Source organism: Crinia signifera, chromosome 7 (assembly GCF_055691185.1).
Source record: "Crinia signifera chromosome 7, ASM5569118v1, whole genome shotgun sequence".
In the NCBI taxonomy this organism is placed as follows: domain Eukaryota; kingdom Metazoa; phylum Chordata; class Amphibia; order Anura; family Myobatrachidae; genus Crinia; species Crinia signifera.
In genome coordinates this window covers 175962794-175982760 of record NC_139223.1, presented here as the reverse complement: position 1 = coordinate 175982760, position 19967 = coordinate 175962794, and the positions used below count along the sequence as shown (strand labels likewise).

General features: G+C 44.8%; 1 protein-coding gene across 1 annotated transcript in view; it reads left to right on the top strand.

Annotated features, from left to right (window-relative positions):
• Nucleotides 1-8725: 8725 nt before the first annotated feature.
• Nucleotides 8726-19967, top strand: part of CPS1 (carbamoyl-phosphate synthase 1) — a 73101-nt gene continuing 61859 nt past the window's right edge. The window contains exons 1-3 of the mRNA XM_083154475.1: nt 8726-8933; nt 17458-17567; nt 19756-19900. Coding sequence (XP_083010601.1) covers nt 8823-8933; nt 17458-17567; nt 19756-19900 — 366 coding nt within the window. The 5' untranslated portion in view covers nt 8726-8822. The remainder of the gene's footprint in view (nt 8934-17457; nt 17568-19755; nt 19901-19967) is intronic.

The window sequence follows — 19967 nt, the reverse complement described above, 5'->3', positions numbered from 1 at the left end:
TTTTGGCTCAATCCGTGTGGCATTATGTGAATTTTGGCTCAATCCGTGTGGCATTATGTGAATTTTGGCTCAATCCGTGTGGCATTATGTGAATTTTGGCTCAATTCGTGTGGCATTATGTGAATTTTGGCTCAATCCGTGTGGCATTATGTGAATTTTGGCTCAATCCATGTGGCATTATGTGAATTTTGGCTCAATCCGTGTGGCATTATGTGAATTTTGGCTCAATCCATGTGGAATTATGTGAATTTTGACACAATCCGTGTGACATTATGTGAATTTTGGCTCAATCCATGTGGCATTATGTGAATTTTGGCTCAATCCATGTGGCATTACAGTATGTGAATTTTGGCACAATCCATGTGGCATTATGTGAATTTTGGCTCTATCTGTGTGTTATTATGTGAATTTTTGCTCAATCCGTGTGGCATTATGTGAATTTTGGCTCAATCCATGTGGCATTATGTGAATTTTGGCTCAATCCGTGTGGAATTATGTGAATTTTGGCTCAATCTATGTGGCATTAGGTGATTTTTGGCACAATCCATGTGGCATTATGTGAATTTTGGCTCTATCTGTGTGTTATTATGTGAATTTTGGCTCAATCCGTGTGGCATTATGTGAATTTTGGCTCAATCCGTTTGGCATTATGTGAATTTTGACACAATTCATGTGGCATTTTGTGAATTTTGACACAATCCATGTGGCATTATGTGAATTTTGGCTCATTCCATGTGGCATCATGCATAAGGGGCAAGTATAATGGGTATATTTTATGGGTCTAGTATTTTTTTGCATAATGTGTAGAAGTTGTATATGGTGTGGTACACTACACTCAAGGACACGCCCCCTGTTGAGTGGCCACACCCCCTTTTTCGGAGCGCTCCTTCATGGTGCCCCCCCCTGTCATTTTATCCAGTATCAGCCCCTGCAGCTCCTCCATAACATCAGCACAGCCCTTCATAGATGGACAGCACAGCCCCTTCTGACTATCTATGAGGGGGCTGTGTTGTCCATCCATGAAGGGCTGTGCTGATGTTATGGGAGAGCTGTGATGTCTGTGGGGGCTGTGCTAAATACCGCAATAATACTCAGCACATAACCCCCACACACACCCCAATAGATAATCAGCACCAGGGCTGCTTCTAAACAATTAATATCCCAGTGTGAATAATAAAAAATTGGGCCCCCGATACATAGTTTGATATTGAAGAAATTGCACGTACCACAGGCACGGAAAAGGGGTGTGGCCTAATTATAAGGGGTGTGGTTTAATTATAAGGAGTGTGAACTAGCAGGAGAACAATTACCTGACACCCCACTTTTGCAACCAGATATTGGTTGCCGCATGTATGGTCATTGTTTTTCCACGCTTAAGTTGGCTGGCTGAAGGCCACATAGTGACATAAACATGAAGGCCTACACAGTGACCCAGTAGGCCACACAGATCACCCTCCCAAGCCCAAAACAGTGACAGGCTACTAACATCAATATACACATTTTATTCGTAATGCTCATTACACATTATGCTACACACCGTAATGACCATTACACATTATGCCACACAGCATAATGCCCACTGCACATTATTTTGAAATATACACTAGACTATTTGGCGCTTATGAAGACCGACAAAAATAGTATAATAATTAAGTTATATATAAAGATATAATTTGAAGTTATTTTAGAAGCTGCAGGTTTCTAGTGTGTTGATGCCTACACACTAAATATTTTGGCACTGCTTAAACTCTCAGGTGCAAGCAGTGTCAATTTGTGAAGATTGAAATAGAAAGGTGGAAGCACTGCGCTGAATTTATGTATCCTTACACCACGTATCAATTCACCTGACCAACCAGTTTAATAGAAAAATAATAATATTTATTTATAAATTAAAATACTAATTTATTATGATGGCCACCACAAATTAAAATATGCACATTAAATACTGTATATTATTATTAAATGTATTTAATGCACAGATTTTAATTTGTGGTGGCAATCATAATAAATTAGCATTATAATATATAAATAAATATTATTATTTTTCTATTAAACTGGTTGGTCATGTGAATTGATACGTGGTGTAAGGATACATAAATTCAGCGCAGTGCTTCCACCTTTCTATTCCATTGCACATTATGGCACATACTGATATGCCCATTGCACATTATCCCATACACTATAATGCCTATTGCACATTATGTTCCACACCGTAATGCCCATTACACATTATGCCCCACACTGTGATGCCCATTGCACATTATGCCCCACACTGTGATGCCCATTGCACATTATGCCCCACACTGTGATGCCCATTGCACATTATGCCCCACACTGTGATGGCCATTGCATATTATGTCCCACACTGTGATACCCATTGCACATTATGCCCCACACTGTGATGCCCATTGCACATTATGCCCCAAACTGTGATGCCCATTATACCTCACATCGTGATACCCATTGCACCTTCTGCAACAGACCGTAACGTTTATTGCACAGGCTATAATGCTCCCAGCAGTGGCCCTCACACAATGCCCCCAGTAGTGCCATTTAAAAAAAATGGCCTGAAAAGTGTCACTTACATTATGTTCCCAGTCCCAGTGCTCCTCATAGTCCAGCCAAGCCCGGCACAGCATAACAAGGATACATTGGTGTAACAGGGGTTTATCCATTTGTAGGCATTGGTAAGCGCCTGGAGGTGGTCGTGGGAGGCGGTGATGCACTCAGCTCCAATACAGGGCAGCGGTTAGAGGTGAGAGAGGGACATGGGCGGTGGGAGGGAGCAGCAGACAAGCCGTGCAGTCATGTTGCCGTATGTACAGGCTTGTCAACCTGTAAAAACGGCCCTGCTTGCAACCAATCAAGATTATGTAGGTGGCATCCAGAGATTGCATGTAGCTGCAGGGGACTTTATTAAGCTGCCTGGGCATCGTTTTTTTACTTTAAAAAAATATATCTATCCTGTGCATGGTGGGCGGGCAGGGGGCCACTGAGACCAGCTCCATGGGCCACGAGTTGAAAACCCGTATATTCACCATTGCCTACTGTATATCTGTAGCGGAGACATCAAATATCGGCAAGTATGGGTAAAGGATAGAAATTGATGCAGTTTATGATACCGTATATAATGACCTAATACATTTATACATTTATGTTAGGGAGATTTCAGCAAAACATTCCCTGGGTAATATAAAATCTGCAAACACTACTTGTAAATCAGCCAGCATAACAACTAATGGTAAAAACATTCTCTAAAGCAAACACAAATAAATCTTTGATGTCAGTGATAAACTCTGACCTAGAATTTTGAAAATGACTTTTTTTTAATTAAAGAAAAGTTTTATAGCAATGTATATGCCTAAAACTATGTTCTAGGTATATAAGTAAAAGGTTAAAAAAAAAGGCAGAAAAATAAGACTAAAGACACAGACTTGGGGGAAAATTTATAAAATGAGAGTTCTATTGAAGATAGGATGTTGCTATGAACAATCAATCAAATAATGCTTATTTATTTAGCATCTTCTAGAAGATAATAAATAACATCTGATTGGTTGTCATGGGCAATATCCCATCTTCAATAGAACTCCTATATTAGTAAATTTGCCCCTGGGAGTTTTATTGAGGGAGACAATGTAACAGCAGATCATCTTAATTATTTTTGCTCATTATTCACTACTGAAATAGAGAGGGGAAGAAGCCGCAGTTAAGATGCAGGGCTATTCAGAAAAATGAAATAAATACAGTTACAGATGATAAGGTCCTAACAGAACTCTCAAAACTAAAAGTGGATAAATCAATGTTGCCAGATGGAATACAGTACATCCAAGGATACTAAAAGAGCTTAAAGGGGAGCTGGTAGAACCATTAAAAGACTTATTCAACGAGTCACTAGCTACAGGAGTAATGCCAAAGGACGGGAAAAGAGATAATATTGTACCACTGCACAAAAGTGGAAACAAGGAAGACGCATGCAACTACCCTCCAGTGAGCTTTACATCAGTATTATGGAAATTGATGTAAACACTCTTAAAAGAAAGAGTTGTAGAATATCTCAAAGCCAGCAACTTACAGGATCCCAAACAGCATGGGTTTACTAGGGGAAGATCATGTCAAACAAAACGTATTGACTTTTTGACTGGGTGACTAAAGTAATAGATAAATGGGGGCTGTAACTATAGATTATCTAGACTTTAGTAAGGCTTTTGACACTGTCCCACATTGAAGACTGCTAAATAAACATGAAATCATGGGATTGAATACACAGATACTGTAGGGCAGGGGTGTCAAACTCAAATTCATCGGGGGCCGCATCAGCAGTTTGGTCACCCTCAAAGGGCCGGTTGTATCTGTAGGTCCCCCTGTATAATTATAATGCCATGACACCACAGGCTGCTCCCCCTGTATAATAATAATGCCATGACACCACAGACTGCTCCCCCTGTATAATAATAATGCCATGACACCACAGACTGCTCCCCCTGTATAATAATAATGCCATGACACCACAGACTGCTCCCCCTGTATAATATAATAAAAGTAATGCCATGACACATAAATGATTATACAGGAGGAGCAGCCTGTGGTGTCATGGCATTATTATTATTATACACGGGGACACCTCAGGAAACAGCAGATATATATATATTTTTTTTTATTGTGAGTGTGATCCTCATCCTCACTTACTGTCTCTCCGTCTGTCCTGCAGCTGCTGCGGCTTCCAGCTTTTCTTCACTGCTTGCTGCGGCCACACTGTCCCCGACTCCCGGTCCAGCTTCCCTGCCTGCTCCTACTTCTCTACAGACGCATGGGCAGTGTCTGTCACTGCCGGGCATCAGAGGGAACAGGCGGCCGGGCCCTCCTCCACGTAGCCAGGGAGGCCTGGCGGCCATGTTTCTGTAGCCGCATACATATGTGCCTACAGGAACATGGGCGCAGACAGTGGAGGAACAGGTAAGGCGGCCGCGGACGAGGTCTGGCGGGCCGGATTTGTCCTGCGGGCCTTGTGTTTGACACCCGTGCTGTAGGGCAACTAAAATGGTGCATGGCCTAAATGACAAAACTTTAAAAAAGGCTTTTGTAAAATGGAGGGTCCTACCCGTTTCAGACCTGGTATTTTGGCATCAAAATCGGGTCTGAAACGGTATTTAGGACCCAGCCAATGAGCTGGGTCCTAAATTCAGCGCAGTGAATATTTGATATGAGCACTCATTAAATATTCATAGCACTGGATGCCCCCCCCCCCCCCGCGCGCAGGTTAACTTCCCCGACCCCCCCCCGCAATGTGTTTAAGAACCCCCCCCCCCCCCGCAATGTGTTTAAGAAACACCCCCCCACCTCCGTGCAGCCGGTACCTTCCGTTGCAGATCCCGGCAGTACTGTAGTGACGGAGGCACTTATGAAAAAAAGTGTATTTCGGAAAATGGCTGCCCCATAGGAAAACCAGTTTAAAAAAACTGTCTTTTGTATGGGGGCAGTCACTTTTCCCATACGAAAGACAGTTTTTTTAAACTGGTTTTCCTATGCGGCAGCCATTTTCCGAAAGACACTTACTTTCATAATTGCATCGGTTTTCACAGTACTGCCGGGATCTGCAACGGGAGGTACCGGCTGCACGGAGAAGGGGGGGGGGGTTCTTAAACACATTGGGGGGGGTGTGATGTTAACCCTAGGGGGGGGAGGATGATGTTAACCTTAGGGGGGGGGGGACGCGATGTCAACCCGGGGAGGGGGGGGTGGTGGTGGTGATGTTAACCCTAGGGTGGGGTGTTAACCCTAGGGGGGGGGGGGGGGGAGACTGCACCGGCTTTGACCCTGTATTTGGAAAGTTTCCAAAAACGGGTCTGCCAGTGTAAAAAAAAACGGCACTTAAACGGTAATATACCGTTTAAGAGACGCGGTGTGGAAGGGGTTTTACCTGGCAGACCCGTTTTTGGAAACGTTTTCAAATACAGGGTCAAAGCCAGGTATGCGGTCTGAAAGCAGCAACACTGACACTGGGGGAGGGAGCTCCAGAGGAAATTTGAGGAAATATAACCTCACAGAAGGGACAAGCGGAATAGCCTCCTTAGAAATAAATCAGGATCAAATAGGGCTTGAGGTAACAATATGATTAAACATATGATTTACATGGGCCAAATGGTTCCTATCTGCCGTTAAATTCTATGTTTCAAGACTTTCTACAATTTAAGAACATTTTGATGGAATGCTAGCACTACTTCCAAGTGTAACCATTTTTTTTTAAACTGTGAGGCTGATTCTGAGATGGGGTAAAGTAAAGTAAAAAAAAAAAGAAAGCAACTGTGCACCTGGACATAGCGTATTGCACTGCAAAAGGCGATAAAAACTATATGAATTTCTTGCATGCAAAATACTGGTAAATACTGGCTGCTTTTGCATGTATGATCCTACACATGTTGAGCAGACTTATTATTACACTGCAAATTCAATTTGAACTAGCAAATTCAATTTGAACTTTTAACAAATTTAACTCTCCCTACACATGTTACATCTCTCGGGCTTGTGGGTGTGTCCTAGGAGTGTTGTGGGCATACCTTATGAAAAGCTATGTGTGATTCCAAGTAGTGTGTATGGGGAAGAGAATCCTATTTTTAACAGATCTCTTGCACCGAGCATGGGCCAATACGAATTATGGCGGTTTCTGGTGTAAAATGAATAGGCGGCGTATGTTTCTGCATTAGCCCTAAAGATTTTTTTTGCGGAGTTCCGCAAGGCTCAGTCTTAGGTCCTCTGCTGTTCTCCATCTATACTTCCTCTCTTGGCAAACTAATAAGCTCTTTCGGATTTCAGTATCACTTATATGCGGATGATACTCAAATCTATCTATCAACCCCAGACTTGTCACCAGTGGTTTTGGGCCGAGTTTCAGAATGTCTCTCTGCCATCTCATCTTGGATGTCTTCCCGCCAACTCAAACTCAATATTTCAAAAACAGAATTACTTATATTCTCGCCAACTAAGAACAGTTACCATCCTGATATCTCCATCACTGTTGACAACTCGACCATCTACCCTACCCCACAAGCTCGTTGCTTAGGGGTCATTCTCGACTCTGACCTGTCCTTTCTTCCCCACATTCAATCTGTCTCCAAATCATGTTACATGCATCTAAAGAACATATCCAAAATACGACCGTATCTCACACAAGACACTACTAAATCTCTTATACATGCACTCATTATATCCCGCATTGATTATTGCAATAGTCTCCTGACTGGTCTTCCCAAGAACAGACTCTCACCACTACAATCCATTTTAAATGATGCTAGGCTGATCTTCCTTGCAAGACGCTCATCATCTGCTGATCCGCTCTGCCAGTCCCTCCATTGGTTACCTGTATCTTACCGTATTCAATACAAAACACTTCTACTAACTTATAAAGCTATTAACCATACTGCACCAGCATATATCTCTCTACTTATCACAAAATATCTCCCATCTCGACCACTCCGCTCTGCACAAGATCTGCGTCTCTCTTCTGCACGGATCACCAGCTCCCATTCACTATTACAGGACTTTCATCGGGCTGCTCCCATCCTATGGAATGCCCTTCCACGCACAATAAGACTCTCCAATAGCCTCCAAACATTCAAGCGTTCCCTGAAAACTCACCTCTTCAGGCAAGCCTATAATGTTTAAGTTCTACATGCATAACCCTCTGAGGCACTTATGTATTATATAGCTACCCTTCTGGACTTGTAACTTGGTGGGACTGCTATGGTATTACTGGTGCCTGTCCTTGTGTTTCCCCCTATATCCCTATAGATTGTAAGCTTGCAGCAGGGCCCTCCTACCTCCAAGTCTGTATGTTGTTACCCAGTTTGTTTTATCACTGTCTACTATTGTAAAGCGCAACGGAATCTGCTGCGCTATATAAGAACCTGTAAATAAATAAATAAATAAATAAATAAATAAAAATTCTTAGCATAAGGTAGTAAATCAGGCCACTAAATCTGCTGGTAGCTACAGGTACTTTTTGTGTGACTCTGATGCAAGCCCTCTGGTGCAAACTTCTGTAACTCTGTAAATGTCACGATGCACCCGCAATCTGAGTGCTGGATCTGTGGATGCAGCCTTAGATCACGTCAAGAGCACTGCACGTCCGGATTACAAGCTCCGGTCCATCCATGGTGGAGCTGACTGTTTGGAGCACCATTTTCATACACCATTTATCGCCCCCTTTTGAGGGTGTGGGCTTGCACCCTCTACCCCGGGTAGTGACGCCACTGCTTCAGATTGTGTCCTATACACTGCGTACCCCAAATCTGATTCCATGCAAATTATTGAGAGTAGTTTTTTCAACACAACAAGACCGTTCTTTTCCCAGACAAATATTTTCTACCTCTATGAATACAGGGTGTTCCAGATATGGAGGAAACCGTTACTTTTAGTTTATTTGATTTGTATGTTGAAAAAGGCCTTTTCAGGACAGTTCAATGGCTGTTTTGGCCTTTTCTATTGATCCCCTAGCGCAGGCCGGGTATAACACTGCTGATAAAGGAGAAGCAAAGGCCTGATACAAGGATGAGTGTTTGAACATCACTCCAAGAGATAATGATTAATCTGTGTTGCAACTAAGTCATACAGACATCTAAAAATCAAAGCGTAAGCTCTGTGCAGAAGAGGGAGGAGGCATCGGGGGAGGCGGGGCTTGGCTTCAATTTATTAAATGCCCACGTCAGAGCACATATCAGCAAAAGTGGCTCTGGTTGCAGCCTCTTTCCTACCAGCCACTCTCCTGCACACACACACTTTGCACCACTATCTGAGGAAGAGCGGAGTGGCTCCACAGGGCCCCAAAGATGACTCGGATATTATCTGTGTTTAAAGCGGCCAGGGCTGGGGCTCTCAGCTCCACTGCCCGTCATCAATGGAGCTTTTCCAAAGCCGGCGTCCGGTTCATGAGTGTCAAGGTATCAGCGTTGGCTTACCTCTATCTGCTTAGTAACTTCATTCTGCTGCTTTCCGCTCACATGCATCTTACATTGGTGGCGATTGACCGTTGCTTGGAGAGAGATAAAGTGTAAAGAGGTACAGCACTAACCAAGTTCTGGCTTCCATGACTGTTTTTGAAATATGACCATTGGAAGCTGATTGGTCCAGGGCTTAGTATCTCTCTCCAATCCTTTGAAACATCTCCCCCATTGTATTTTTCCAAAATGGCTTTGATCTTTTCTAAGGTGGCTTTTATTGTGATCTCCATAAAGTAATGATGTCACTTTAATGCTGACATAAGCAGATGCAAAGTAAGGTATAACAGTGACATCACACGAGCGGTTTAAACTAGTGACCTCTAATTGATAATGTTGACTGTAAACGTATCATCGAATTAGCCATAATATCATTAGGTATTACAGCTTTAGTAGTTAGATCTGTTTATCATTTCTATATTGTATCCTAGAAAATGATAAGACAGAATCTGATTGGTGATATGGGCATAGAAATGTTTTACTGATAGTTGGGTCTAACTAGACACCTGTTTGCTCTGTAGTTTCCTCTAAGTGTTATTATGGTGTTGTGCCCAGTTTCAATATCTCAGAGCAACCCCCAAAACATACGTGTAACCCAATAAAGGGTCCAGACCTTGGAGCTAAAGATCTTGGGCCAGATGCACTAAGCTTCAAAAGTGATCAAATGGAGAGTGATAAACGGCCAGCCAATCAGCTCATACCTGACATTTTTTAAACACAGTCTGTGACATGGCAGGTTGGAGCTGATTGGCTGGCTGTTTATCACTCTCCATTTTATCACTTTGGAAGCTTAGTGCTTCTGGCCCCTTTTGTCCAAGCACCAGCAGCGTTATATATATATATATATATATATATATATATATATATATATATATACAGTATATATATATATGTCATAATATAACATATACATTGTTTTATTGTAGCCATAAAGTAAGAAGTATCACAGTCACAGCGATGCTGTCCCTAACAAGCCAGTCACAAAGCTACTATAATCAGATATATGACCACATAGAGTATGTAGGTTATAGAGGTGTATATGGAGATAACAGAAAATGTATTCAGCCTCATACACTGTACAATACCATTCAGATCTACTGCACTGTGACCTCACATAGTGGAATGCTTAATATGGGGAATCATTTACTTCCATTCAGACTGAAAAGGAAAATCCACTATTGAATTGTTGACTTTGGTCAGCAATGTTTAGCTTATTTTTTGTTAATGCAGATAGATACTGTAGATATAGGCAGACAGAAATAGATAGAAATATATAGAAATACAACTTTCACATTGCAAAAATAACCTGGGTCTCTGTGCGATGTGAAAGGGCCTTTTTCAATTTCTTGGGTCCAGCAACCTGGCATTCCGATCCGGGTTAAAAGAAGGGCTAATCCTGGGTCGGACACGTATTGCTGTGCAGTGTGAATGGGTAATCCGGGTCGAGCGACCCGCGTCCTGTGGAGGAGGCAGTGCTTGGAGAAAGCCTCAGCCAAAATCTTCCAATCTCTGACCCCCCCCCCTGATGAAGTACCGCCCCTCTGCCCCGCCCCAGTATGATGTTAGTAACCCGGCTTATTGCAATGTGAAAGGGGTAATAGGTCACAGATAGATACTGGGTGATTTTATATGTAGCCTCAAAAAAACTGGACAGCTTAAATTTAATAATCCAATTACGATTTGAGCTAGGACTCAACGCTTGAAGCACCCCCCCCCCCCGCAGCCTAACCATAGCCCCCTTCTAAGTGCCTAACCCAACTTCTGCAGCCTATCCCTCCCCGCTAGTGTACATCCCTAACCCCCATACCCTGCAGCCTAAACCTACCCCCCTGAAGCCTAACCCTAGCTCCCCTTCTTAGTGCCTAACCCTTCCTCTGCCCCCTAACCCTACCTCATACCCTGCAGCCTAACCTCCCTGCAGCCTAACCTTAACCATATTTTTTAAGTGCCTAGCCCTTATTCTGCAGCCTAAACCTATACCCTACAGTCTAAACCTACGCCCCCCCACAGTCTAACCCTAGCCCCCCTTCTAGGTGCCTAATCCTCCCTCTGCAGCCTAACTCTCCCCACTAGTGTCTAACCCTATCCCCCACAGCCTATTCTCTGCAGCCTAACCCTCAATCCCCACAGCCTAACCATAACCCCACCCCTTGCGCACCACATCCTCACCCTAATACACTCTTAGTATAATAATATTATCTTTTATTTAAATAGCCCCAGACATGTTCCCTTCAGTTGGGATACAACAACAGACAGAAGTACAGTAGACGGTTACAGACAAGGGTATAAAGATCCATGTATAATATACTGTAAGGATAACCACAGCGTTACATGATTACCTGGAGAAGACTGTAGGAGAGAAAGCCCAACTGGCGAGAGCCCGAGACTTTACCATTTACTTAGTAGGGTAGCTTACACCCCTCTCACTGATGGACTTCTGCTCTCCACACTCCACCGAGACTGCACTCATTAAACTGACCAACACTCACAGCTGAGCCAAAGGGTCACACCTATAGGTCCTTCCTCCCATACCCCTCTGCCAGTTCCATACCCACCAATCACCCTCTTCTTCTGCACCCTTCTAATTAGGGATGCCAATCCCGGAGCACTTTTTCAATCCCGGGATTCGGGATTGAAAAATGCTCAATCCCGGGATTGGCCTCCCTAATTAAAAAAAAAAAGTCCCCTTCCCCAAATGTCACTACAAAAAAATTGCACCCACCCTCCCCCAACCCCTCTGCCTTGTCCTGTCACAGCAGGGAGCAGGATCGTTTGACGGTCTCCTGGGGGGCGACACAGAGGGCTCTGTCCGGGTTTGGAACAGTGACTGTGTTGAGTCTGACAGACATAGCGGCGGCCAGGCTGCGCAGCGTGATGTCAGGGGTCACGCTGCGCAGCCCGGGCGCCGCCATGCCTGTCAGACTCAGCACAGCATGCTGTCCCGACCCCCAAAACAGTAGCCGGGCAGCGCCTGAGCCATATTCTAAGGTGCTCAGCGCTGCCCGGCTTTAAACAAAAAGTACATTTTTGTATGGGGGATCTAATCCCGGAATTGGAAGCTTCAATCCCGGGATTCACATCCCGACGATTTTAGGCCAAAATCCCTGGATCCTGCCGATCCTGGGATTGGCCTCTCTACTCCTAATCTTTGTACTTGCTCGATCAGAATCTCTACTACTGGTACATTGTCCTCTCCACTCCCACTATCCCCCGGGAATCCCACGTCCCCTTTGGACACTTCTCCTTCCTCGATCACTGCCCTTCTATACTGTGTTATCTGTCCAACTGCCTCTCTGTTATCTGTGCACTAATTCAGAGTACATGTGATGAAATATACAAATTAAGATCCCCAAAAATTGATGTCGTCCTTTGCACGCATAACTGACATCAATTTTTTGGGATCTTAATTTGTATATTTCATTACATGTTCCCCAAATTAGTGTACAGTGTTGCCACGCATTTTAGGTTCCGCTCACAAGTATGGAAAAAAAATGTCAACCTTATCATGTGCCGACCATAGTCCTGTCAACCATTTACATGTGTTGATCTTTTGTCTATGTCAACCTTGTCATTGTTGACCTATTGACTGACCTACAGTATGGACCGGATACCCTGTGTACAGAGAGACAGTTAGACAAATAACACAGTATAGAAGGGAAGCGATCGAGGAAGGAGAAGTGTCCAAAGGGGGATAGTGGGAGTGGAGAGGACAATGTACTAGTATTCGCATAGGTACTTGTGTACTAGCACGGCGCCCACGATATTTGGTCGCACAACTTTTAATCGCATTGCATGGCATACACCCGATGCACTGCGATTTTAAATTGTATAAGCCCCCTATACGATGTTTAATTGTATAAGCACCCTAATGGGGGCTTACAATGTTAAATGCACCTCCACGCCACCCCCACTATGAACGTGAACCCGAAGCGTGGCGAGCGCAGCGAGCCCACGAGGGGCGGCGGTACGCGTCCTCCGACCTTTTCATACCCCCACTATCCACGTCGGAGTTGATTTTATATAGTGTGGCGAGTGCAGCGAGCCACAAGCGTGGCGAGCAGCGGCGTTACGCGTCCTCCGACCTTTTCATACCCCCACTATCCACGTGGAGTTGATTCTATATAGTGTGGAGGGCGGAGCGAGCCACTGAGCCCGAAGCGTGGCCAGCGGCCACGTATAACTTTACATGTATTCCGCCTCCGCTCGCCATGCTTCAGGGTCGGTGGCTCGCGGCGCTCGCCACACTATATGAAATCAACTCCACGCCAACGTGGATAGTGGGGGTATGAAAAGGTCGTAGGACGCGTACGTCACGCTTCGGGTTCACGTTCATAGTGGGGGTGGCGTGGGGGTGCTTTTAACATTGTAAGCCCCATTAGGGTGCTTATACAATTTAAAATCGCATCGCATTGTATACCATCAAGTGCCAATCGTGTCGCATCGCATGCCTTATGGCCTGCAATGCGATGGGCGCCGTGATAGTATACAAGTACCTTTGCATACACATACACTTGCATGTGGCTGAACAGGTGAAAAATCATTTGGTGCTCGCTCAACCTCGGATTATTTGTCTCCTGTGCGCTAATGTAACGCATTCTAGACTGACTTTTATTGTGGCCGCAGATGGCCGAACTCGGGGTGGGCGCTGATGCCATGTGATGCGGGTTTTTGCGGGCACGCCCATTAAACGCTGGGCGGTCCTCTTCATCTGCCCGTCCCTCCTGGAGCGTACAAATTACTCATACATACTAAATTTTTATTTCTAGTTTTTCTTGCAAAAATTTTTTTTTTCAGAATTTTTATGTATTTTTATGTATTTTGGAAGACACGCCCACACAACACTGACTACACCCACAGATGACTGACCACACCCACACAGCATGGTCACAATGCCGCCCTCTATCTGTATAGGCCCGTAAAACATTTTCATCTTGCCCTGGGGCAGATGCAAAATGTGCAGAGAATGTTTGTTTTGCAATTGTTCAACTGGAAAACAATTTTGGTTACTAGTAAGTTAGTAGAAGATCAGGGGTCAGCGCGTCCTGATGAAGGACAGTCTAATTATGGCCTGATTCATGTTTGTAAGTAAAGCAAAAAACCAACTGGACACCACCATGCTGCACTGCAGGTGGGGCAGATGTAACGTGCAGAGATTTTGGTCTGTTATATTGTTGCTGCGCAGGGTAAATACTGTCTGATTTTGCATGTAGTCCACAGACAGCTTTATTGTTACACTGCAAGTGAAGGTGTCAGTTTGTACTCACCCCACCTACTGTAAATCTAATGCCCCGTACACACGGTGCAATTCTCAATAGCTTTCAATTAGAATTTGACTATAAAATTCAATATCCATCGAATAGTTTTCAGAAACAATCAATGCCGATTCAATCCCGATGCGTAGCCCCCACGGCATCGAAATCGATTAGAAAAATAGACTGGCAAGACTATATAGTACAGATCTGTACCATATAGCCAAAATCATATGTGTACACTGCGCCATGCGATTCAATCGAAGCGGGATTTAATAGAAAATGAATTGCACCAGGTGAAGGGGGCTTTACATGTTTCACATCTGCATGTTACAGGCTATGGGGGGATACATGTTACAGGCTATGGGGGGGATACATGTTACAGGCTATGGGGGGATGCTCTAACATCCGCACCCCCTTACCGCCGCACATTGCCCCCCATCGCCTACATAATTATCGCATATGCTCTAACATATGCGATAATTATGGCAAAGGACAGCTCTTGCGTTAAGAGATGTCCTTTGCGGTGAGAGTCAGCGGGTCCCGGCGGCTCCCCCCTCCCTCCCCCGATGCTGGTGGTGCTGCGCCGGGCTCTCCTCCTCCCTACACCCGGAAGAGGATCACAGTGCAGGGAGGAGGTCACAGGTCCGGGCAGGTGAGGGGGAGTCGATGCGGGGCGGCAGGGGTCCGTGCGGGGTGGCGGTGGGACGCGGTAGATGCCCATAGGCTTCTATGGGGCATCGCCAGATTTTTCTGGTGATGCCCCCCATCGCGATAACCTGGTGGGGGATGCTTAGAGCATCCGAAATGCGGTAAAAACCCCGATAACGGGGTTTTTACCGCCAGTGGCGTAACTATGAATTGGGCGCCCCCCCCCCCGCCGTTAATGGGGGGCGCCCCCCGCCGCACCCCCTGCCCGCAGCCTTACCTGTCTTGCTGGTCCCGTCCCGGCTCCCTTGCTGGCTTCATTCTTCTGCTAGTGAGACGGACCAACACAAAATGTCCGCCCCCATGGGTGGACATTTTATTGTGGTCCGTCTCACTAGCAGAAGAATGAAGCCAGCAAGGGAGCCGGGACGGGACCAGCAAGATAGGTAAGGCTGCGGGCGGCGGATTGGCGGGCGGCAGATGGGCGGACGGGAGGGGGCTAACTATAGCACCACAGCCCCCCGGCGCCCACACATGCACAGCGCCCCCCGTGGCCGCGGGGGCTGCGGTGCTATAGTGACGCCTCTGTTTACCGCATTTTTAGTTTAGAGAATCTCCCCCTGTGTTTGAAGAATGACAGTTAAGTGCTGAATGGCCGGTACTTTATCTGTCTCTAAGAATTACTGTATACATTTGCCCCTAAAATTATACACACTACATATAGTTAATAAATGGCACTTTATGGGGCTTATTCTGAGTTGGGAGCAAAGCATAAAGAGGAGTAACTTTGTATGTAGAACAAACCATGCTGCTACAGGTGCAATTACATGTTTTTTTTTTTGCATGCAGGGTAAATAATGTCTGCTTTTGCATGTAGCCCATAAATGCAGGACAGTTCTTATTCTTACACAGCAATTTGGTGCAGTGTTTTGGACACATCCCTACTAAATTTCTCTCTGAACATGTTAAATCTACCCCCCCCCCCCTCCTGTTTACCAGGGATTCGGTGTGAAATCCCAACGGTCAAAATCCCGACAAGGTCAAAATACCGACATATAGAATATAGACAGGTGAAGAAGTCAACATGAATTTCGGTTGACAGGTTGCGAGGTCGACATGGTTTTTTTCACTGTTTTTTTACTCGAATGTCGACACAGTCGACATGGACACATTTGGAAGTGAACCGCAGCCCCTCGCATTGCTCGCAATATTTCGGGCACACTATTTTATTCTCCCACCACGCCCTAGTGGATGGTAGGGCATGAAATACCGCCTGTCAGCACATGTCGGCTCAAAAAAACAGTGAAAAACCCCATGTCGGTATTTTGACTGCATCCCTTTACCAGGGATCACAGATCACACTCATTCCTGCAGTATATGCCCTATATATATATATATATATATATATATATATATATATATATATATATATATATATATATATATATATGTTTAGTGTGGTGGTACCAGCGCTATTTTTCTCAATTTGGATACAGATAATTTGTTCAAACACTGTTCCGTGTTATTAATTTTTAGAAACACTCCCCCTTTACTTTTGGGGGTGGCAGCTCCTTCTCCTATGGGTTCCTGTTCCCTAGAACCCTATGTATTGAATCTGAAATAGAAGGGTGAGATGGGCGCCTCCTAGTGTAGTATTCTAATAAATGTCAGTTGGTGTCCCTTCACCACATAGACACACAGACGGCACCCCTATGTCAAAAGAAGTACCGTAGGCAGTGGTCTTGAACCACTTTTTATGAGCGTATTTCCAATCCCAGGTTATCTCCCGGACTCTCTTTACGACCTCTCTTCCTATTGTCCTCTCCTCAGTGATCCACACCACAAGGTTTAGTATATAAACACAAGGAGGAGAAAAAGAGGGAAGCAGACTAGTGTAATACGGTCTAACAATTTTAATAGACGCTACACACTACACAATAAAAACTCGTACAATATTAAAAAAATTTTGAGGCTTATCTGGAGGTCTTTAGGTAGTCCTTTCAACCTTCCACTGCAGACTTGGATTAAGTACCCTCAGAGGGTACTTAATCCAAGTCTGCAGTGGAAGGTTGAAAGGACTACCTAAAGACCTCCAGATAAGCCTAAAATTTTTTTTAATATTGTACGAGTTTTTATTGTGTAGTGTGTAGCGTCTATTAAAATTGTTAGACCGTATTACACTAGTCTGCTTCCCTCTTTTTCTCCTCCTTGTGTTTATATACTAAACCTTGTGGTGTGGATCACTGAGGAGAGGACAATAGGAAGAGAGGTCGTAAAGAGAGTCCGGGAGATAACCTGGGATTGGAAATACGCTCATAAAAAGTGGTTCAAGACCACTGCCTACGGTACTTCTTTTGACATAGGGGTGCCGTCTGTGTGTCTATGTGGTGAAGGGACACCAACTGACATTTATTAGAATACTACACTAGGAGGCGCCCATCTCACCCTTCTATTTCAGATATATATATATATATATATATATATATATATATATATAATTTCCAGGAGTGCAGGGAAAAATAATTGTTATCTTTCAACACAATGAAATGATTCCATATTTCTGTTGTCAGGCTCACACTGCCAATCTAGTGCTGCAAGATGGGACCAAAATGAAAGGATACTCTTTTGGACACCCGAAGTCAGTCGCTGGAGAGGTCATCTTTAACACAGGATTGGGCGGGTGAGTTTGCCTTCAACAAGCTTCCCGGACTGTACAGTGATATGTCTAAAGCAGGCATGACCAAACGGCGGCCCTCCAGCTGTTGTGGAACTACACATCCCAGCATGGCTTGACATAGTTTTAGCATTCCCTAATAGTAAAACTGTGGCAAGGCATGATGGGACTTGTAGTTCCACAACAGCTGGAGGGCCATGCCTGATGTAAACCTCAGCTCTGCAGGGAGAAAAACTGAAATCATCTAGGGGTCTATTTACTAATCCTTAGATGTATATAATGCAGATGGAAGATAAAGTACCAACTAATCAGCCCCTAACAGCCATTTTTTAAACACAGTAGTAGATGTATGAAGCAGTGATAAGGGAGGAGAAGTGCCCCATGGCAACCAATCAGCTGCTCTGTATAATTTAATATTATGCAAATTATAGATGTTACTTCTCTTTTGATTGGTTGCCATGGGCCACTTCTCCTCCCTTATCAGTGCTTCATACATCTACCCGAGTCAGTGTGTAACATGGTACTATGGGGGAAATGTACTAAAGGAAATTTGTAAAAAATAGGTGTATTTGTATCCAGAAATACACTTATTTTTGACATTTACTATCCCGAAAATACGGCAATTCGTATTCGTATTGATAGCACATCAATACGACTACGAATTACCGTATTTTCGGGATAGTAAATGTCAAAAATAAGTGTATTTCTGGATACAAATACACCTATTTTTTTACAAATTTCCTTTAGTAAATTTCCCCCTATATCTCCATCCACTTTGACTCCATTCAAAGCTTAGTAAATAGACCTCGAGTTTACACAAGTTAATATGTACATTTTCCGATCAATGTCAGTCTATATAAGGAGAGCAAACATTTTATAGACAATTACCTGTGCCACAGTTTATATTCTCCATTCTATCGAGCAGGGGTAGGTAACCTGCGGGGCTCTAGCTGCTGTGAGACTATACATCCCAGAATTCCCTGCCACAGTATTAGCATTCCCTAACATAACAAAACTGTAGCAAGGGATGATGGGATGTGTAGTCACACGGCAGCTGACTATGCAGCAGACCCTGCAGCAGACTATGGGCCAGATTCTCTAAACTTCAAAAGTGATAAAATGGAGAGTGATAAACAGCCAGCCAATCAGCTCCTGCCTGCCATGTCACAGACCGTGTTTGAAAAATGTCAGACAGGAGCTGATTGGCTGGCTGTTTATCACTCTCCATTTTATCACTTTTGAAGCTTAGAGAATCCAGCCTTATAGCTATATAACATAGACGTGGCGTAAAATGCAGAGCAAGACTTAACCGCTCCTCCATTGGGAAGCCCTTCATGTACTTTTGCACTTAGGGGCTGATTCAGGTCTGCTCATTTCAGACCGAATTCGTTCATCCGGCCGATGGTGGGGGTCTGCGCATGGGAATGCCCAGCTTTTTATGAGCAAGCCCTGCAAACGCTGGTGCGTCAATGTCTATTTGAGGGGGTGGGTGTTCAGCCAGGCGATGTTTACATGCAGGGGCGGATTGGCCCACCGGGAAACCGGGCCATTTCCCGGTGGGCCGGCCTAAAACTCATTAAAAAGGGGCCGGCCACGCTCCCCCCTGGGCTGGCTGGGCCGCAGGCAGTGGTCGCAGCACTTTGCCCAAATCCAAAATGGCCACGGTAGAGCTGCTGCGCATGCGCGCGCAGCACCTCCCAGGCTCCCAACTCCCATTCCAGTAGCAGCAACAGGCCGCCCTCCACGCATTATTGCATACCGCCGCCGCCAACCACACCCCCCCCCCCGGCGCGCATTAGTGCATACCACTGCCCCCCCCAGGCACGCATAACGCTGCCGGTCGGTCGCGCCCCCCCCCCCCCCCGATCCCGGGCCGGATTCGATACCCAATCCGCCCCTGTTTACCTGTTCGCTACGCTGCAAGTATACACAGCCTAGCCAACAAGTCTGAATTAATCCCTTAGGGCCTAATTCAGGTTTACCTGTGCTCTGCAGGTGGGGCAGATGTAACATGTGAGAGAGAGTTAGATTTGGGTGGGGTTTCTTCAAAGTAACAGTCGCAGTGTAAAAATAAAGCAGTCAGCATTTTGGTTTAACCCATTGGAGAATGATTTGACTTTTGCGATCAGTGACAGTTTTTCATGGCTGGATTGCAGTTATAAAAGTATTCGCTGTATTTATGTCACACCCCTAGGTACGTGGAAGCTGTGACGGACCCGGGTTACCGCGGTCAGATTCTCACCCTTACCAACCCCATCATAGGGAACGGCGGAGCACCCGACACAAAGGCTCTGGACTCATACGGTCTCATGAAATACATAGAATCAGAGAATATCCAGGTACCTTGCACCTATATTTACCTACAATCCATATGAACTCTCTATATCTCTTTGTATTGGCTCTGTT